A 22,943-nucleotide genomic window follows, 5' to 3' on the forward strand; every position below is an offset into this window, starting at 1 on the left:
AAAAGCAGACTTGTACCTATGTTGATGAAGCGCTTTTCTGTCTAGCTCCCAAGCGAGCTCTGTAGCAAACTGTGGCTGATTTAAGTGTGGTACAGGATCTGTTGATAGCTGCTCACCGTCAAACTTTGTTTCCACAACAAGCATGTGTCTGGAGCGCTTTGGAAAATGTCGTCCTAAAGAGAAGGGAAAAAAATGAAATACATATCTCCTTCTAACCTCCACAAACGTAAAAAAAAAAAAATATATATATATATATATATATATATATATATATATATATATTTTTTTTTTTTTTTTATATATATATATACACAACATTTTAAAACAACAATATTCAAAGCCATTTAAATAAGTATAATAAAACTATATTTAATTACAAAGTAGCAACATCATTTTTCTTTCAAAATAGATGTAAAAGGGGGGAAACATGCGCACTTGTAGTAAAGGTAGAGATGCCTTTAGAAGATAGTTACCTACTTTGTCTATAAGTACATCTGGTCCTTTCTGCTGAGCACTATTTTGTTTCTAGGTGTGATGCAAATTAGATCCCCTCTAGATCTAATGCCAAAACTAGCAAGAAAAAAAACAAAAATCTATTGTATCCAGGGACTTGTGCTTAAAGAGAGTACATTCACTAAGGATCTGACACAGGCAGCAATGCTAAAACTGCCTTTTCTTAGTAAAGGCATTGTTTGTATTACAGAGGCTGCAGCTAAAGTGTTTGCCCTAGAAGCACTATATTAAGCATTGTAATTGTATTGTTATGGTGCCTAGTGTCCCTTTAAGATGAAGTCTGAATTTAATGCATAAGGTGCTACAGAATACATTGTATTATCAATATCAACAGGGAAGCCTGTATTAAATATTAATTCAGATGCCGCCATGCTGGGTAGAAAAGGTAAAGTGTTCCTAAGTTATAAAAAATAAAATATATAAACCAAAATTTAAAATCCTCTTGCTTCATGTTTGATAGAATTATATATGATTTTATCCTACAAAGGCCATTTCATTTTAATAAAGTATTCTATGTGTAAGAGACTGCAATCATCTAACATGATGTCATGGTGTAAAATGCATGTCTGGACCACTGAATGTCCCAATGATAATTGTTTCAGTGCAGCTCCAACATTAGCAAAGAAATTGAACTTTGATGTGGTGTTTACAAATATATCCCTAGAAGCAGAGACTCCATCCCAGCAGAATAAGCATATAGTTGTCAATGACATTGGCTACAACCATTTATATATATATATATACACATACATATATACACATACACACACACACACACACACACACACACATACACACACTTAAGAAAAAGGATTTAAAAAAAAAAACAAAAAAACACGACCACAGGAATTCTGCCTGCGTGTCTAGTTGGAAGTTTTCAGTATGATCCCCAAATGGTCTATTTTTATTTTCTAAAGGGTGAGGAGATTGCATACAACATATGAAGTCCTGCTGTGAACTTGAACAGTAACACAAACATTACATGATGGTTCTCAGTTATACACTAGAGAAGACCTCAACTATGAGAGAACAAAAAAATAAAAAATAAACTTAAAATAAAATTGGTTAAAGCTATGCTCTTCCAGCGAAGAGATATCTAACAGGGACACTTCAGGCTGTAGTTGCTCCACTTGTGCCTTTTAATACATACACTTTTTTGGCAAAGCACAATTACTATTTAGGTTTCTATGTATTACATTGTTAGCCCAATTACGGTTTAGGTTTCTATGACCAAGCAGCCATATTTATGTTAAGAAAAACAGTTCTTGTGCAAAGGTTTCCTGTGCCAATAGCTGACAAATACCTACCATTTCACAGTTGAGCTACTGTTGCTCCTAGAAGTGCATTTCTGGCCATTCAACTATTATGGTTTATAGATTCACATTCTAATCAGCTATGAGCGTGTCTGAAGCGGCCCCACCACCTGTTCACTCGATCCTATTCCCTTGTATCTCATCTGCACTTTGTCTCCTTCTCCCTAAAATTTTCAATCTCTCCCTTTCCTCTGGCACATTTCCCTCACCCTTCAAACATGCAACTGTAACCCTGATTCTGAAAAAGCCCAACCTTGACCCCAACTTCCCATCCAACTACCGCCCTATCTCGCTACTGCCATTTGCCTCCAAGATCCTCAAGAGAGTTGTGTACACCAGATTGACAGACTACGTCGAATCTAACTCTCTGCTTGACCCCCTTCAGTCTGGATTCCGTGCTGGTCATTCTGTCGAAACTGCTGTGACCAAAGTATCCAACGATTTAATTGCTGCTAAATCTCGCGGCCATTACTCTATCCTAATTCTCCTTGATCTTTCTGCTGCCTTTGACACTGTTGATCATCAACAGCTTCTTCACATTCTCTGTAATTTTGGTTTACGAGATACTGCTTTCTCCTGGTGCTCATCCTACCTCTCCGAGTGCCCTTTCTATGTTTCTCTGACTCTGCCTCTTCCCCCCAACCATTCTCTGTCGGCGTCCCCCAAGTTCTGTCCTTGGTCCCCTACTGTTCTCTATCTATACTGCCTCCCTTGGTAAACTCATCAGCTCCTTTGGCTTCCGTTATCATTTCTATGCAGATGACACGCAAATCTACCTGTCCTCTCCTGATCTTTCTCCGCCCATCTTGACTAGTGTCTCTGACTGCCTCTCCGCAATTTCCAACTGGATGGCTGCTCACTTCCTTAAACTCAACCTGTCCAAAACAAAAACTTCTGGTCTTTCCGCCGTCACGTTTTACTACTCCCGTGTCTGTCTCCCTCCAAGTCAACAGCGCTACCATCACCTCTACCTCGCAGGCTCGCTGTCTGAGTTTTCTTTTTGACTCCAACCTCTCCTTCACCACTCATGTCCAATCAATCGCCAAATCAATCGCCAAATCCTGTCGCTTCCATCTCAAAAACATAGCGCGCATCCGCCCCTATTTAATGCCAGATGCAGCTAAGGTGCTGGTCCATGCTTTTGTTCTCCCTCGTCTTGACTACTGCAGGGGTCCTACGTGTTCCCAGACTGCACCTCTGCAATCTATAATGAATGCAGCAGCGAGGCTCTTTTTCCAGTCCGCTCGCACCTTGCACGCCTCCCCGCTCTGCCAATCCCTGCATTGGCTTCCAGTTAGATATAGGGCTCAATTTAAAATTCTGGTGCTTGCTTACAAGTCCCTACATAATGCTGCTCCAACCTACCAATCCTCCCTAATACACAAGTATGTCCCGTCGAGGCCCCTGCGCTCTGCCAAAGACCTACGTCTATCCTCTGTCCGTACTCCCACCGCTGACGCTCGCCTCCAAGATTTCTCCAGAGCTGCACTCCCTTCCCTTCTCCGTAAGACTTTCACCCCAGTCTCCACTCATTCAAAAATGTATTGAAAACTCACTTCAAGAAAGCATATCAATTCAATTGTTAGCAGGTTTGTATTCCCCACCCCCCTGGACTCCTCTCCTGTAACTGTCAAAAATGACCTACTAAGTAGTAAATACTTTTCTAACAACCTACTTCGTACCCCTACTTTTACCCTTTGTGTCACTATACCCCACTCCCTCTAGAATGTAAGCTCATTGAGCAAGGCCCTACCCACCTCCTCTGTCCCTGTGCGTCCAGTTGTCTGGTTACAATTACAGGTCTGTTAGTCAACCCATTGTACAGCGCTATGGAATCTGATGGTGCTATATAAATAATAAAATAATAATAACAATAATAATAATGGACATGTTTGAATACAGGCCTTACTAGCCTTCAATCTTTGCAGGACACAGGTTTGGCTCTGCACAAATACAGATGTAGTGAGCTAATGCTTCTCTTTGGGGGAGATGCTGATTAAAGGACCACTCTAGGCACCCAGACCACTTCAGCTTAATGAAGTGGTCTGGGTGCCTGGTCCCTCTAGGATTAACCCTTTTTATTATAAACATAGCAGTTTCAGAGAAACTGCTATGTTTATAATAGGGTTAATCCGGCCTCCAAATCCTCTAGTGGCTGTCTCACTGACAGCCGCTAGAGGCGCTTGTGTGATTCTCACTGTGAAAAATCAGTGAGCACGGAGGCGTCCATAGGAAAGCATTGTAAATGCTTTCCTATGCGACCGGCTGAATGCGCGCGCAGCTCTTGCCGCGCATGCGCATTCAGCCGAAAGGGAGGATCGGAGGTGGAGAGGAGGAGAGCTCCCCGCCCGGCGCTGGAAAAAGAGGTAAGTTTAACCCCGTCCTCACACCAGAGCCCGGCGGGAGGGGGGCCCTGAGGGTGGGGGCACCCTCAGGGCACTATAGTGCCAGGAAAACGAGTATGTTTTCCTGGCACTAAAGTGGTCCTTTAACGTAGCATGGCGTCAACTGGAGGGCATGCGCAATAGTGTATATTGGCTGAGATCATCCGTAATGACGATCTTAGCCAGGAGAGAAGCAGCGGCCACAGAGAGACTGGAAGTAAAAACTATTTAATTGATACAGTGGAGGCTATTAATCCAAATAACCCAGAGACCACTCTAATAATAGCTTACAAGTTTGTTTTTCTTATGTGTTCTTTTAACTAATAAGCTCTGCCCTACATAGAAATTAAATAAAATATTGGGCCAATATTCTAGAACTAAGCAACAATGTAAATACAGCCTTCTCTCTAAAAAGGCAGGGTTTACATTGAAAAGTGTGCAGGGACAGGTTATAGACACAAGAACAACTATATTAAGCTGTAGTGGTTCTGGTGACTATAGCATCCCTTTAGGAATTGCATATTTTACATTGAAAAGCCTGGCTCCTAGAATCCAAGCAATTTTGACAAGCCCTGTTCTAGAATATTATAAGCCACATAAAATACAAATTGCTAGTTTTGCGTCAAATATAAATTATGCCAATCCGCCAAATTAAATATTGCTGTGTATACAATATGTTTTATTCTAGGGACTTTGGAATGCTTATAACCACAATAAATAAAGTGCACAGTTATGGGTTTGTGATACTGGTAAATGCTCTAAAAAACACCTGGGTGGAATCCTCAAAAACCACCACCTATATATAGAATTGTACAGATTGTATTGCACTATTTTTGCATTCATTTTTTTTTTTACTGTTTTTCAACAGATATATGTTGTGAATGCTCCACCTACTATATGTATAACGTTGGAATGGTTGCTTCTACAAAAACAGCTAAACATTTTCCAGGATCTTACAAATGTGCACATTTATTCAAGTGAGACAAAAGTAACAATAAAAAAAAAAAAAAAACTAAAAAAAAAATTTATACACACAAAATATAGACAATCCAGCGCACTCGCTTATTCACTAAACAATTATTTCAAATATTTAAAAGATTGTAATAGTTTTATTAAAAAAACACCTCACCTGGGAAAAAAATAATGGGTTTTAGTTACATTATATGATCATATATTGCATAAGCCTGGCCCCAGCAGCACCCTATAATGTATGCATGTTCAGGTGAGTGCAGCCCTCTTGGTTTAATTTAAATATATAAAAAGTTAAAAAAATAAAAAAAAATAAAAAAGTTGCTGAAATGTTGTTCATTGCAGATGTGTGATATATGGAATATCTATGCATATAAAACATTTATATTCTATAAATCTTTTGAATATATAAGATGTTTTCTTTAATTTTAAATAAACACAAGGGTATATAAAAAGTACCTATGTAAGTGTTCTCATTGCACCGATATACTCCAAGCACCAAAATAACTTTAGCTTAACAAAGCAGTTTTAGTGAACAGATAATACCACTCCAGTCTCACTGCTCAATAGAGTGTGTAGGGAGGCTTTGTGATCACAACCATGAGAGTTGTGGCTAAGGCTGCATTAACAAAAGTTATTTCACTGCTTAACGTCAGAGAATTGAGGAGTGAGACTGCAAGGTTAGGGTTTGTGCACCAAAGCAACTAATTAAGTGAAAGTTGTTTTGGTGCTTAGAATGTCTCTTTAACCCCTTAAGGACCAAACTTCTGGAATAAAAGGGAATCATGTCAGACATGTCATGTGTCCTTAAGGGGTTAAGGTAATACTGTGGCAACATAGCCACTACAGCTCCCTCCTCCGCAGTAACTTCCCTTTCCTCCCCTGAAGTAATGTGCTAAGAGAATCAGTCGATCTTAACACCGGTTTGACTCCTTATGATACGGAAGGGAGCATCAGGGTACTCATGGTACCATAAATCAATACTGTGAGCTGTAGTAGTTATGATGCTTGGAGTTTTGTTATCACAACAGTATTTCACATGAAGTTCCATCCAAGAATTCTACTAATGATTTGAGAGTCCACCCACTACATTAATAACACACAATATCATAACCTCAAAAGTATTGGGTTCGATGGGAAAGTCAATGTCTTGTATCATGCCACAATACCAGGTTTGTTCCCAGATGTCCAGTAATTGTTCTCAGCAAAAGCAGTAAAACTGCATCTTTAGATGTGCTTGCTCTGCACAAATTGCACTCAAGCCATTCAGCCAAAGGGCAGAGCATTTTGACAGCACTCTGGACATATAATATTCTGAGTGGGAATGGACAAAAAAAAAACTCACAGGACTAAAAGAGGACAAGGGTGTCTAGTTCAGTGATGGCTAACCTCCACACAATAATTTTTTCTGGACTACATTTCCCCATGATGCTCAGCTAGCTTTTAGACTCATGTTTAACAATTTATGGTGTCAAGGTTAGCCATCACTGGTCTAGTCAATCAGATATTACCAGAATAACCCTCATGGTAAAAATAAAATACAAAGCTGTATTCCTAACACTATAGTGTCCTTCTGCCCCCACACTACTCCCCACCCGTGGCACTCAAAAAGTAAAATAATGCTTTAAACGCTTTCCAAGTTACCTTGGTGCTGGTTTCGTCTCTACCTCCTCCAATGTCAGTGTGAGGGGGAGCATTGAATCAGTCTTTCAGGGATTTAGAAGACACTGGGCATCCTGATGCAGAGCTGAGGATGTCCAGTGCCATTGCATGGAGTTAAACTCTGTGAAACTGCAAGTAGAGTCACTAGTGGCTGTCTACTAGATAGCCCTAAGACTGGAATAAAAAAAATAAAAAAAACACTGCAGTTTCTCTAAAACTGCACGGTGGAAAAAAGGTAAGTAAACTGCCTTTTTAAAGGGAGGCAAGGGGGATAGAAACCTAAACTGTGTTTTTACAACCATAGTGTCAGGAATACATATACTGACACTACAGGTTGTCCTCGTTTTGCGATGGCTCACACTTACGACCAGCTCTCTCGCAGGTTGGCAAGTGCGAGTCATTGTGGGAATTCGAGGGATTCCCTGATCTGCTGTGTTCGTCTATGTTCGGGGAAAGGTCCCTGAACACAGACATGCACACCAGAGCAGGGAATCCCTTAACTCCTCACTTACCGACCAAATTAGTTTTACGACCGGGTCGTAGGAACGGAACTCAATCGGTAAGTAAGGTGTGAGTGTCTGTATAGTCTTTAAAAAAAATAAAAAGTGATACACCAATCTTGCAGGTTCTTAGATTTTAGAATTACCTGGTTTTAAAGGCCTGTCAGCCTGGCATGCATTAAATAAAAAATAAAAGAACAACAATACCACACTCATTCAAAACTAGTAACTATGGGTACTCAACACCTATAAATGTGACTATTTGTGAAATTATATTAATAAAGTAGTATATATTAGGTAAATGTCAACACACAGTCATGGGAAAAAGAAAGTAAACCCTCTTTGAATACTATGGTTTTATATATCATCCGTTCCTTAGCTGGTCTTAAAATTAGGTAAATACAGTGTCCGATGAACAACACATGACCTTACATCAGGTCATGATTTATTTAACAAAAATAAGACAAAATGGAGAAGCAATGTGTACACCTTACAACTCAATTGCTTAAAGGACCACTATAGTGCCAGGAATACATACTCGTTTTCCTGGCACTATAGTGCCCTCACGCTCAGGGACCCCCTCCCGCCGGGCTGGATGGAGAGGAAGGGGTTAAACTTACCTCTTTCTCCAGCGCCGGGCGGGGAGCTCTCCTCCTCCTTTCCGGCTGAATGCGCATGCGCGGCAAGAGCCGCGCGCGCATTCAGCCAGCCAGTCTCATAGGAAAGCATTATCAATGCTTTCCTATGGACGCTGGCATCTTCTCACTGTGATTTTCAATGAGACAGCCATTAGAGGCTGGATTAACCCAAATATAAACATAGCAGTTTCTCTGAAACTGGTATGTTTATTTAAAAAAAAAAAAAAAAAAAAAAAAAAAAGGGTTAATCCTAGCTGGACCTGGCACCCAGACCACTTCATTAAGCTGAAGTGGTCTGGGTGCCTATAGTGGTCCTTTAACCCCTTAAGGACACATGACGTGCCTGACACGTCATGATTCCCTTTTATTCCAGAAGTTTGGTCCTTAAGGGGTTAAAGAACCACCTTTAGCAGCAATAACTTAAAAGTAGTTGTTTTCTGTATGACTATCAGTCTCTCACATCATTGTAAAGAAGCGTGGGTCAAAATTCCTCCACAACATTGTTCAGTTCATTGAGATTTGATGGCACGTGTTTATGCACTTAAGGTCCCACCAGAGCATTTCAAATCAGGTCTGGGCATTTATGGGGCTATTGCTACTTCTTGCTTCTTTTCTTTTTCAGCCATTATCTTGTAGATTTGCTGGTATGCTTGGGATCACTGTCCTATTGCACAACCCAGTTTCAGCCAAGCTTTAGCTGTTGGACAGAAGGCCTCACATTTGACCCTAGAATACTTTGGTATACAAAGGAATTTTTAGTCCACTCAATGACTGAAAGGTTCCCAGGTGACTGCAAAACAAGCTTGAATCATCACTTCACCACCATCATGAGGGGTTTGTGCGACATGCAGTGTTTGGTTTTCGCCAAAATTGGCGCTGTGCATTATGGCCAAACATTTCCACTTTGTTCTTGTCTGTCCAAAGGACATTGTTCCAGAAGTCTTGTGTTTTGTTCAGATGCAATTTTGCAAACCTAAGCTCTGCTGCCATATTCTTTTTAAATTTGTGTTTGTTTTTTTTCTCCCCCGAACAGAGCCTTTAATCATTGCAGTTATACAAAGTTTGATGTTACATGGCATAATCCCTTATGCTTGAAAGTAATGCCCTGTTTGTGATCATTTGCTTTCAGAATATGTTGTTTTGAATAGATGTTAACAAAGTTAATGCTTCCTCCTACCAAGTTGCTACTGCATCTGTTTTGGCTGGGTAACTCAGGACCAAGAGACTGCAGACCTGTACTCCAATTGCAGTAATCATGTATAATATGTGTGTTTTTGTTTTCCAAATTGGATATTAGCGGGAGGGGCTGAGAACAGTTTTTGGTTTTATAGTGAATTCACTTTGTGAGTTCTTATTCTGACCCTGAAGAAGTCCAAGGGTAAAACATGATGAAAAGACAAGTGGACAGTTATTGTATGTAACGGATCGACGGGCACCCCGACTGGGTACCTCCGTTGAAGGATGATCCTAGCGCTTCCTGAGGACTCCTAGCACTGCAGCCTACACCACAACCACCGAACCGGAGAAACATAAATTATCTCAAGCATATGAAAGCTGTATACAGTCGAATAGGACAAACCATGTGAATAGGTTTCCACTCCTAGCAGTCAAACTGGAACAGCATACAATAAATCCTCCCCCAATAATGAGACGACACTTCACTTTGAGGGTTAAGCAGGAACTGACTGTCCTGGCACATACAGTCTCTTCTATTCCCAATCCACAACCACAGTACAGCCCACAGGGTATTACAGTACAACCAATCAATAAATCCTCCCCCAATAATGAGACGACACTTCACTTTGAGGGTTAAGCAGGAACTGACTGTCCTGGCACATACACAGTCTCTTCTATTCCCAATCCACAACCACAGTACAGCCCACAGGGTATTACAGTACAGCCAATCAATCTGTACAATACACACAGACACTCCCACACAAACTTCTCCCCTCTGCCTGTGATATGATTACTGAACACAATGGGTAATCTCATTATCACAGGCAGAGGAATACAGTTTTTACACAATATTTATAACTTCTAAAATATACATGTCACAAACATAAAACATACATTTGCATAATCAGCATGCGAGAAATAAACACATACTGAAAAATCAGGGCAATCGGTTCAGGAGTTAAAAAGTTATATGAAAGTCCTTTAGGACCGACCGCAAGCACATTTTCATGCCCAAAACAGTTCCATAGATTTGGGCTGTACGGTCGGTCTATTTCAGGCTGAAAAAATGAATGAGTGTTCGAATCTTCGAACGGGACAGTCTCTGCAGCTGCAAAATCACTGTGGGAGAAGGTAAGGCTCAGCGGTGTTCGCGGAACTGTGTAGCCGATTTCAGTTCCATGAATTTGGCTACACATACCGCTGACCGCATGGAAGGAACCAAGATGGCTGCCGCCACGTGTTTGTTTTTCGAATGGTGGCCACTTCGAAGGGCCAGCAGCAGCACACCAAAAATCCATTATGTCCAAATATTGCATTCAAAAGTACAAATTTACCAGGGGCCATAGTCAGTAGGTAGGAGGCGGGCAGCCAGGCCTCTCCAATGTCCAGTGGTGAGGCGGGTTCCGCCACATTGTACTTTTGTTCAACCTTTAGAGATGCATTTTTATTTAATTGATTTAAAATTTAATTTGGTATGCATTCACATCAGGTGGATATGTAAGACATGCTGGTAACAAGTCACATCACTGGCATGTCTCCTATGGGCCCACCCAATAACATACTCATTTCTTACTTTCAAACTTTGGCAGGTATGCAATATAGAAAAAATGGATATCAGGCTGCAGTAAATCAGTTACAACTTTTTTTTTTAACCCCTTAAGGACCAGACGTCTGGAATAAAAGGGAATCATGACATGTCACACACGTCATGTGTTCTTAAGGGGGTTAAACACACTTTTCTCTCTCCGCCAACAACTATGTTATCATGAAAATGTGGAGCTTCTGCTGCCGCATACTGTAATTTCAGCCATTAATTATGGCATCTCATAGAACCAAGCATTACCCCTTTAATTGAGGGAGGGGGGGATCTGAGGTATTGCACAAAGACATGTTTTTATTTTTACAAAAGGACATTTGAATTATTCTCAGCAAGGCCAAGAAACTGAAAAATCACTGCACCTGTTAACATGTTTTATAAAAAAAATGTATTCTCTACACCACTTAAAAAAAAAAAAAATCCATAACTAATAAAGAAGAAAAAAAAAATTAAAAAAAAAAAATAATAAGTGAAAACACACTGAGCTAGATCAAATGACCAGATGCTAACAGATTCCAGGTGACAAAACGTTTTTTAAAGGTTCAATATGCCACCTCTTAGTAAACAATAGGAGGATTTGAGCAGCAGGTAATGCTAAACCACACTGCATAGCACAATACAGCAGTTCTCCAGAGACTGATGGCAGTAATATAACCCAATACGTGAAAACATAACATTTTAGATGTGCCAGAAGGTCCCTATAATGTGGTTGCATTTAGATCCTGGAACCAGTTTAAAAAAAAAAAAAAAAAGAAAAGAAAAAAAAAAATCATACTGTGATGCTGCAAATGCTACCTCGTAGCAAGCTCACTTAACCCCTTAAGGACCAAACTTCTGGAATAAAAGGGAATCATGACATGTCACACATGTCATGTGTCCTTAAGGGGTTAAGCAAGTTGCGCAGCCTACTTGTCAATATGCCTTATGGAATACAAGTCTGACTAAAGTACCTTTAAAAAAATGTAGCACCAACGGCACCCATAATATATGTATGCATTGCTCATTATACCAAATATCCAATTTGGAAAACAAAAACACACATATTATACATGATTACTGCAATTGGAGTACAGGTCTGCAGTCTCTTGGTCCTGAGTTACCCAGCAAAAACAGATGCAGTAGCAACTTGGTAGGAGGAAGCATTAACTTTGTTAACATCTATTCAAAACAACATATTCTGAAAGCAAATGATCACAAACAGGGCATTACTTTCAAGCATAAGGGATTATATGCCATGTAACATCAAACTTTGTATAACTGCAATGATTAAAGGCTCTGTTCGGGGGAGGAAAAAACCAAACACAAATTTACCTGTAATACAGCCAAGTAAATGGACAATTACAGTTGTCTGAACTGATTTTGATACTCATAATGTACCTTTAACGTGCAGAGAATATCATGCACCAACTAATTTCTCAGGATGGCTTGTAACGGAGGCAATTCACACAAATAAACCAATTAGAAGGCCCCCCTGGCTCAGACACAAACAGTAGCAGTTTTCCTACCTACTTTGCTGTGCCAGTTTGGTCCAACTTGTACATGTGGTGTGAGCGAGGATGAAAAGATCACAGGTGTGGTCATCACACAGTATAGTCCACAAAATTGTTTACTGGGCTGCACATAACTGATATCCGTTTATAAAGTAGCTCCAGTTACCATATATTCAAAATTGGGGTATAAAAGTTGTGACTATTAGCAAATAATGTACCGATTTAAATGAATGCTATTCTTCAAAAATGTCTTCCAGAAATTGACAATCTTATACTATTAAAAAGTGCAGCATTGTTTAAATTAATTTTGAAAAAAAATAAAATAGATGATATGTGTAAAAAACAATTACGTAACCTGCTTAGATATGATTTTAGGACTTCATGATATACAAGGGAAAATAAATAGTTGCAAAGCACTCAGACTACAAATAATATAATACAAAGAAGACTACTAAAATGCCTATCTAAGAATAAATATGGGGATTTGGTTCCACCATATGCTGTTACGCCCAACACTACTTTCAAAGTACCCCAATATTGGTGGGTCCTACGCTAAAATGTGGGGGACAAATTAAATAGTACTAGTGTTAAAACTAAAAGGTGTTAAATTAAATCCTGGTAATAGCATAGTGAGTATACAAAAATAAGTGATGAAAGCAATTAAAAACAGTGTTAAAACTAAAATGCTAAAATGAGTATACTCACTATTGCAGATGATATCTGTGCTGACTGGAGAAAATAATAAAAAGTGACCTGACGATTGAAAAACTCCACCGCTCACCCCCCCCCCCTCCTACCAAATCCACTGCTCACCCCCCCCCCTCCTACCAAATCCACCGCTCACCCCCCCCCCCTCCTACCAAATCCACCGCTCACCCCCCCCCTCCTACCAAATCCACCGCTCACCCCCCCCTCCTACCAAATCCACCGCTCACCCCCCCCCCTCCTACCAAATCCACCGCTCACCCCCCCCCTCCTACCAAATCCACCGCTCACCCCCCCCCTCCTACCAAATCCACCGCTCACCCCCCCCTCCTACCAAATCCACCGCTCACCCCCCCTCCTACCAAATCCACCGCTCACCCCCCCTCCTACCAAATCCACCGCTCACCCCCCTCCTACCAAATCCACCGCTCACCCCCCCTCCTACCAAATCCACCGCTCACCCCCCCTCCTACCAAATCCACCGCTCACCCCCCCCTCCTACCAAATCCACCGCTCACCCCCCCTCCTACCAAATCCACCGCTCGCCCCCCTCTACCAAATACACAGCTCGCCCCCCCTCTACCAAATACACAGCTCGCCCCCCCCCTCTACCAAATACACAGCTCGCCCCCCCCTCTAACAAATACACAGCTCGCCCCCCCCTCTAACAAATACACAGCTCGCCCCCCCCTCTACCAAATACACAGCTCGCCCCCCCCTCTACCAAATACACAGCTCGCCCCCCCCTCTAACAAATACACAGCTCGCCCCCCCCCTCTACCAAATACACAGCTCGCCCCCCCCTCTACCAAATACACAGCTCGCCCCCCCTCTACCAAATACACAGCTCGCCCCCCCTCTACCAAATACACAGCTCGCCCCCCTCTACCAAATACACAGCTCGCCCCCCCCCTCTACCAAATACACAGCTCGCCCCCCCCTCTACCAAATACACAGCTCGCCCCCCCCCTCTACCAAATACACAGCTCGCCCCCCCCTCTACCAAATACACAGCTCGCCCCCCCCTCTACCAAATACACAGCTCGCCCCCCCCCCTCTACCAAATACACAGCTCGCCCCCCCCCCTCTACCAAATACACAGCTCGCCCCCCCCTCTACCAAATACACAGCTCGCCCCCCCCCCCTCTACCAAATACACAGCTCGCCCCCCCCCCCTCTACCAAATACACAGCTCGCCCCCCCCCCTCTACCAAATACACAGCTCGCCCCCCCACCCTCTACCAAATACACAGCTTGCCCCCCCCCCTCTACCAAATACACAGCTCACACACCCCCACCCCCCTCTACCAAATACACAGCTCACACACCCCTCTACCAAATACACAGCTCACACACCCCTCTACCAAATACACAGCTGCCCCCACCCCAGGGAGTGCTGCTAACTGAATATAACGCTGTAGAGGGCTACAAAGCGGGTGACATAGCCCCTACAGAGCGCCATGGCCGGGCTGTCAGACGATTTACACAATAAACACATTATTTACCCTCCAGGATGGAGACCACAATGAGCAGCTGGTCTGATTTATGGCCCATGTCGGTTCGGGATATCCACAGACAGAGTATAACGGGTGCGAGGAGCTGCGCGCTGTAACAGGTATCGGTTATCCTGTCCCGGGTCAGATCAGCTGTCACCCGCCGATAGGCAACTCTTTGCCGCCTCTCATCACATCCAAACCAACGGTAACCCCGCCCCCTGACTACCGACTACTTCCGCTTAGCAACCCCGAACCGGCCAATCAGCGCGCGCGGCGGGTCACAGAGAGGGAGATGGGAGATAGAGCTGCTCCCGTAACTGAGTGGAACGCGGTGACGTCAGCTCCAGTCATGTGACTCGGTTAGAGGCCAGGACAAATTGTAATGCTGGATTGCTTGGATGAAGTAGCTGTAGTGATGGATTGCTTGGAGGAAGTGGCTGTAGTGATGGATTGCTTGGAAGTAGTGGCTGTAGTGATGGATTGCTTGGAAGAAGTGGCTGTAGTGATGGATTGCTTGGAAGAAGTGGCTGTAGTGATGGATTTGCTTGGAGGAAGTGGCTGTAGTGATGGATTGCTTGGAAGAAGTGGCTGTAGTGATGGATTGCTTGGAGGAAGTGGCTGTAGTGATGGATTGCTTGGAGGAAGTGGCTGTAGTGATGGATTGCTTGGAGGAAGTGGCTGTAGTGATGGATTGCTTGGAGGAAGTAGCTGTAGTGATGGATTGCTTGGAGGAAGTGGCTGTAGTGATGGATTGCTTGGAGGAAGTGGCTGTAGTGATGGATTGCTTGGAGGAAGTAGCTGTAGTGATGTTTGGGCCAGAAATCTAGGAACCATGTCTAATAATTGTCAACATTCACAGTGTGAAACATTAGCAATCTAAAGAGAATTCCAAAACTTAGGCTTAGTTTAGCTTTTAACCCCTTAAGGACACATGACATGTGTGACATGTCATGATTCCCTTTTATTCCAGAAGTTTGGTCCTTAAGGGGTTAAGCTGCAAATTATACCTTTTACACATACCTAATAGCGATGAAGCGCTATTAATTTAACAACAAATGAGACAATTACAAAATGTTACAGAGACAACAAACAAGCTTACAGTTTAGAGGAGGTGGTTTAACCCCTTAAGGACACATGACATGTGTGACATGTCATGATTCCCTTTTATTCCAGAGGTTTGGTCCTTAAGGGGTTAAAAAACACAATACTAGTCTAGGAACAGCATCGGGAGGGACAACAAACAAACAAGGTGGGAAAGCAACAGAACTGGAAGATGAGAGTGGAGCGTGTCTGTTTAGGAGAGAGAAAGAGACTGGTTTGTGAGATAGAAGTTAGTCTGGGAGGCCATAAGTGTTTCTGAAAAGATGGGTTTTGAGGGACTTCTCCAGACCACTAAAGCACTTTAGCTTGCTGAAAAGCTTTATGGGGGAAGGGTGTGTTCCCTTTTTTCATTTTGCAAAGAAAATGCAGATTTTAATAGAAATTGACGCTTTTGTAAATTATACTTGGCTTTAAAAACTATATTGCCTGAAAGTGTTAGCAGAGTGTTCCCAATCAATGAATTAACTTCTGTACAAGGAACATGCACAGGATTGACAATAGACAGCTTTAAAACACTGAACTGGTCCTCGTGCTTAGAGTATTCCTTTAATTTTAATAATTTAGGGGGGGGGGTTTATAGCGGTTCTGAGAAATATTAGGTGGCTTACTAATAATATATGCTACTAACATTCAATGTAGAACAAGAATATTGTATCTTACTTAAACTGGTCTTTTTTTTTTTTTATTATTTATTTATGATATTTAAACATTTCCAGAAAATAATACAAAAGGTGCATTGTTAGCAGTAAGTAAATGCATCAAGTTACAATATACAAGTGCTGATCAACACGTAAATATATTGTACAGATCTGTCGAAAGAAAAAAGGAACATGAACATAATTTAATAAATAAAACAAAACTAAACCGCGCCCGGTTTATATGTACAGAAAATTATACGTATGTAGGTCTTTAAATAGTTGTATAAAATTGACCTCAAAATATGAGAAGACAAAATAATAGTGCAGCACAGTATGTAAAGTGCATATGTGGTAAATAAACTTGGATCACTTTCACTCACATTATTTTGAGCTAACTTAGAGCTCTGCTGTTGTGCGCATGGACATAATAATCACCGTCTAAGGATATGTGGTGATTTAGTCTTCACTATTGCTGCAAATAAAGTGCAATGTGCAGGATATATGTAGAGGTAAATACAGGAAAAGAAGAAAAACTCCAATGGTGAAGTAAGTACTGATGTAAAATAGATGTATAAATAAGGTAAATTACTCACGCTTACTAGAGCAGAACTTGCTCTAGTGTAACCAGCAAGAGTGGTATAATCCTCACCTCTGGATATGATGGTACCAGGAAGCAGTAGGAAGCAGTATACTTTTATTTACCAAATATTATCTAATGAACAATACGAGCAAGAAGCTTATAAACGATTGAACGACCTAAACACATATATCAGAATGGCTCATAATCCAACTTTGGATATTAAAGTAAAATTAAGAAATTTCTTGGACAAGGGAGTAGATAACGGGATCCTGGATCAAAATGAATACCACTACATTAATGTCCAACACCCGAAGATCCCTGTTATCTGCTTCCTACTCAAGATTTATAAAAATTTAGAAAGACCCCCCAGGACGACCTACCGTCTCCGGTATTGGGTTTCTTCTTTTTAATTTATCCGAATGCATTGACATTTTGTTGCAACCATATGTCACAATAACTAAATCATATCTTAAAGACATTATGGATCTTTTAAAAAAAATGGATAATGTAGCTTGGGAAGAGAACTTTGTACTGATTAATTGTGATGTACCATCACTGTACACCATAATTCAACATGAATGCTGTCAGGCAATTGGAACAATAATAGAAAAAAAGGCTCCATGATTCAGGGTCAAATTGTTTTTTTTAATAGAAGATATACCGTATTTATCGGCGTATAACACGCACTTTTTTCCCCTGAAAATAGGGGAAAAATCGTGGGTGCGTGTTATACGCCGATATCCCATAATTACTTACCTGTCCTGAAGCGTGGGCCGGCTTCACAGCGCGCACCGCGGTACAGGAACTTTAATTTAAGGTTCCGGTTTCCGGCGGGACTGAAAGGAAGTGTGCACAATAGTGTGCACACTTCCTTTCAGTCCCGCCGGAAACCGGAACCTTAAATTAAAGTTCCTGTTCCGCGGTGCACGGTGTGAAGCCGGCCCACGCTTCAGGACAGGTAAGTAATTATGGGAGGGGAGGAAAGTACACTATGGGAGGGGAGGGGAGGGGGAGGAAAGTACACTATGGGAGGGGAGGGGGAGGAAAGTACACTATGGGAGGGGAGGGGGAGGAAAGTACACTATGGGAGGGGAGGGGGAGGAAAGTACACTATGGGAGGGGAGGGGAGGGGGAGGAAAGTACACTATGGGAGGGGAGGGGGAGGAAAGTACACTATGGGAGGGGAGGGGAGGGGGAGGAAAGTACACTATGGGAGGGGAGGGGGAGGAAAGTACACTATGGGAGGGGAGGGGGAGGAAAGTACACTATGGGAGGGGAGGGGGAGGAAAGTACACTATGGGAGGGGAGGAGGGGAAGTACACTATGGGAGGGGAGGAGGAGGAAAGTACACTATGGGAGGGGAGGGGGAGGAAAGTACACTATGGGAGGGGAGGGGGGAGAATACTATGGGAGGGGAGAGGGGAGAATACTATGGGAGGGGAGGGGGGGAGAATACTATGGGAGGGGAGGGGGGGAGAATACTATGGGAGGGGAGGGGGGGGAGAATACGAGGGGAGGGGGGGGAGAATACTATGGGAGGGGAGGGGGGAGAATACTATATACTATGGGAGGGGAGGGGGGGAGAATACTATGGGAGGGGAGGGGGGGAGAATACTATGGGAGGGGAGGGGGGAGAATACTATGGGAGGAGGGGGGGAATACTATGGGAGGGGGGAGAATACTATGGAAAGGGGGGAGAATACTATGGAAAGGGGGGACACTATGGGATGAGGGGGGAATACTATGGGATGAGGGGGGGGAATACTATGGGATGAGGGGGGAAATTTCCTGGAATTTCTTTCTAAAAATGAGGTGCGTGTTATACGCCTGTGCGTGTTATACGCCGATAAATACGGTAGATATGATTTTAAAAAATAATTATTTTTGGTTTAAAGATGGTTTTTACTTACAAAAAAAACTGGAACAGCTATGAGTACCAGGTTTGCACCCAGCTACGCTAACCTCTACATGGCAGAATGGGAGGAGCTATTTATCTGGAATGGGAATGGCTGAGTGGAAAACCTGGTATCCTACTCAAGATATATAGATGACCTTCTTTTTATTTGGAGGGGATCTGTTTCAGCAGCACAGGATTTTATCGCTTTTTTAAACTCTAATGATTAAGGAATAGTTTTAACTGCAGGTTTTAGCAACACTGAGGTTAATTATATAGATTTGAACATCTATATAAAGGATAATAAAATAAATACCAAAACACATTTTAAAGACATACATGTAAATAACTATATAGATACCAAGAGTTGCCACAACAAAGAATGGTTGGGGAGCATACCTAAGAGTCAGATGATGAGACTGAGAAGAAACTTTAGAAACCCTGATTTTCACAAAACAAGCAAATGATCTGAAAATGAGATTTACACAAAAAGGATACGGAGTTAAAGAGAGAGAGTCCACTATAAATCAAACACTATGGCTGAACAGAAAATAACTCATACACAAAGAAATCAAAATATCTCCCTGCCAATTGTGTTAGACTATAATAATAAAAATAGACAACTTAGAAGTATTTTAAATAAACACTGGCACTTACTAAAAGAAGACGAATTATTCAAAAATATAATTCCAGAAAGACCAAAAGTAGTGTTTAGAGGCGCACCAAACCTAAAAGTGCACCTTACAAAAAACAAGCCCAAACAAAGCTAATCATTTTCTGACAGAGAAAAAAGGTTTCTACATATGCAAAGGCTGCTTAGCCTGCAAAAGGACTAATCCAACAGAAAAACTGAGAACTACATTTAAATCAAATAAGACTGGAAAAATATATAACGTTAAAGATATAATCACTTGTAATAGTAAAAACGTAATCTATCTATTGGAGTGCCCATGTGGCCTCCCATATATAGGGCGCACCATAAGGCCACTCAAAACAAGAATTGCAGAGCACTGCAGAAACATTGATAAAGGATTTAATAATCACTCCGTATCATCACATTTCTGCATGCATGACAATAACCCCAGAGAGGGGAGGAGATTTTATCAAAAAGATCATGAAGACAGAAATGGAATGGGTATACCATATGGACACAAATGGTTTAAACGCAGAATTTGATTTATTTAATTTTTTTATAAACTTTAATAAAAAAAAATGTATATATATATTTTTATATTTAGGAATGTTTTTTACATTTTTTTTTATAGTTTTTCACACTCATTTCCACGATGTCTTCCTTTTACTTATTATGTCTCTCCCCTATTATTATTATTATTGTTAATGGGTGACACATTACCACCTAAGTAAAAACATTTATATGCACTGCCACTTATCCTCTCTGCAACTCAAATGTACTTATTAATTTTACTATGTATATTTATACAGATGATGTTTATTCTATTGCAATCTTCATGTATATTTATATATTTTTCTATTTTATGTCCTCATACTTAGGATTGTAACCATAACCATATTCCCCCTTTTTAACATCCATGTTTGTTTAACCATCTCTCTTTTATCATATATGAGCTATGCCCACATTTATGGCCCCTTATATTTATGGTTAAAGTAGATGGAAATATTCCATACATTATAAATATACTTTATACATATATCTTTGCCAAATACCAGAAGGATACACTAATATATATTGTTTATACCCATTTCCCTCTTTTTTACCCACTTTCAATATGTCCGTCGAGCCATATCCTAGGTATATACTGCATATGAAGATCTACCGTTGCGCCACTTCCTTTGTGACACCACGCTCCCTCCGTTATTAAATGTAGATAAAGGCACTCCTCAAAGAGGTGGGACACAAGAAAATCCTACACAAACTTTAAGCGCTTGTTATGGGAAGGACCCACAACAACTACGTTTGGAACGCAATGGTGCCATATTTTATGACATATACGTTCCAGACTGACATGCAATAAGTCCGCTGAGACCACCAATGCCGGTCAATTGTCGCATCACTTCCGGTATGACGTGTGCGTTCCAACATGGTTACAGGAAGTCAACAATTACCCTCACAAGGAAGTCATCTTCAATCACGATCAGCATATATGATCATAACTTTGCAAGGACCTAACTACACTTCTGAAAAAGTGGATAGGCGAAATGCGTTAAGTGGGGCTCCTTATACTATTTCATACTGTTTTTATTGTTTTTGTTTGATAAATAAAAGTATACTTTATACATAGATACCTTCTTGTTTTATCTACTGCTTCCTGGTACCAACATATCCTGAGGTGGGGATTATACCACTCTTGCTGGTTACACTAGAGCAAGTTCTGCTCTAGTAAGCGTGAGTAATTTATTTATACATCTATTTTACATCAGTACTTACTTCACCATTGGAGTCTTCTTTTCCTGTATTTTCTTAAAGAGCACCTGTAGTCCTCATTGTTAGTGTCGTTGTCCCTGTTTGTGTTTTCATATGTATTTTTACTTTTATTGATATAAAATCGTTTCAAGGTGGCATTCCTAACAAATTTATTTATATCTATATATTTGAGGAAAGAATTATAGGGTTTTGAGGGAGCAAATTTCCAACCTTGTTTTAAGACATTTTTGTGAGATAAATTGAAAATGCCTGTAGGTAAATTGCTTGGCTCTTTTTTTTTTTTAAATCTCTCTAGCCTTCCTTTTTTGTTCTCCTCTACCCAATCATCTTCCTTTAGGTCTCTTTTGCAGCTCTTTATAGGTGTTATATTTAGATGGTCTGTGTGTCTCTCTCGATTAGATATAATCTTTAAAAAAGAGGTTTCGTCAAATGGTTGAAAAAAGGACAGGGCATGGTGTGCTTCTGTGTGTTTCTGTGTTGCCTTTTTTACAAGAATATTTTCTTTCTTTTACTCTCATTTGAGGAGATGTTGGTGCATATGTGAATCTGTGTGTCTTGGGTCTCACAACCAAAGGTGATTCGTTTGTGGTTTAGACTCCAAAGGTTTATTATGTGTACATGGATCTTTTTTGTATCCATCATTGTATTTTGTGTGTTGTCTTTTTCCACTTGTGGTGTATCTATCTAGATTTTTTTTTTTTTTGGGGGGGGGGGGGGATCTATTCAAATTTGGTGTTGTATTTTTCTCATAAAAATCTTTACTTTGTAAACGTCTGTGTCTAAACTGTTCTTTGTCCGAAAGGTATGTGAGTTGTGATTTTGGTATGAGTTGTGATGTTCCCCCATTTTTTTTTTGGTAAATAAAATTATACTTTATATATAGATACCTTCTTATTTTACCTACTGCTTCCTGCTACCATCATATCCAGAGGTGGGGATTATGCCACCCTTGCTGGTTACACTAGAGCAAGTTCTGCTCAAGTAAATGTGTGTACCGAACATTACGATTTTTTGACCCTCGAACCCGGACATTTCAGTAACAGTTCGGGTTCGAGTTGGGTGTTCGGCGATTTAATGGCGCGTTTTGAAAAGCTGCAGGGCAGCCAATCAACAAGCTTGACAAAACTGCCGAATTGCGTCCTAACAGAATGAGAACAGTTTCTCCATTCGTGTTAGAACGCAATTCGGGACTTTGTTCGTATCGCAATTCAATTAGAATGAATGAAACTCGATCCTATTCATTGCGGCGGCTGCATCTTGCAGCCGCTTTGTAGATAACTCCCTAATTCCCACGGTATTAGGGAGCTATCTACCAAAAGCCTGAAAGACTTAAATTGGTTTTCAGCCACATTTACTAATACTAAGTAAAGATTACTTAGTATTAGTAAATTCAGTCCCTACTCGCTATACTGCGAGTAGGGACATGTCTAGTAAACAGTGAGCAGCCAGTGGTCCCCCCCCCCGGCTCCCACCCTTGAGCGACGGGTGGGGGCCCTAAATAACAATGAGGGGGAGGACCTACTGTCCTCCCCCTGGCCCCCACCCCTGCGCGGTGGGTGGGAGCCCTAAATAACAATGAGGGGAGTGGGACCTACTGTCCTCTCCCCCTGGCCCCCACCCCTGCGTGGTGCGTGGGGGCCCTAAATAAGAATGACGGGGGGACCTACTGTCTTCCCCCCTTGCCCTCACCCCTGAGCAGTGGGTGGGGGACCTAAATGTCCTCCCACCTGGCCCCCATCCCTGAGCGGTGGGTGGGGTCCCTAAATACCAATAGGGGGGACCTAATGTCCTCCCCCCTGGCCCCCACCCCTGAGCGGTGGGGGGCCTAAATTAGAATGGGGGGGACCTAATGTCCTCCCGCTGACCCCCACCCCTGAGCGGTA

At 41.6% G+C, this 22,943-nt stretch overlaps 1 protein-coding gene across 1 annotated transcript in view; it reads right to left on the reverse strand.

Moving 5' to 3' along the window:
- Positions 1-14,667, reverse strand: part of CEP120 (centrosomal protein 120) — a 60,765-nt gene extending 46,098 nt beyond the window's left edge. Inside the window, exons 1-2 of the mRNA XM_063456945.1 lie at positions 14,453-14,667; positions 17-173 (exon numbers count right to left, since the gene is read on the reverse strand). Coding sequence (XP_063313015.1) covers positions 17-173; positions 14,453-14,501 — 206 coding nt within the window. The 5' untranslated portion in view covers positions 14,502-14,667. The remainder of the gene's footprint in view (positions 1-16; positions 174-14,452) is intronic.
- Positions 14,668-22,943: the final 8,276 nt, after the last annotated feature.

Source organism: Pelobates fuscus, chromosome 5 (genome assembly GCF_036172605.1).
Source record: "Pelobates fuscus isolate aPelFus1 chromosome 5, aPelFus1.pri, whole genome shotgun sequence".
Lineage (NCBI taxonomy): Eukaryota > Metazoa > Chordata > Amphibia > Anura > Pelobatidae > Pelobates > Pelobates fuscus.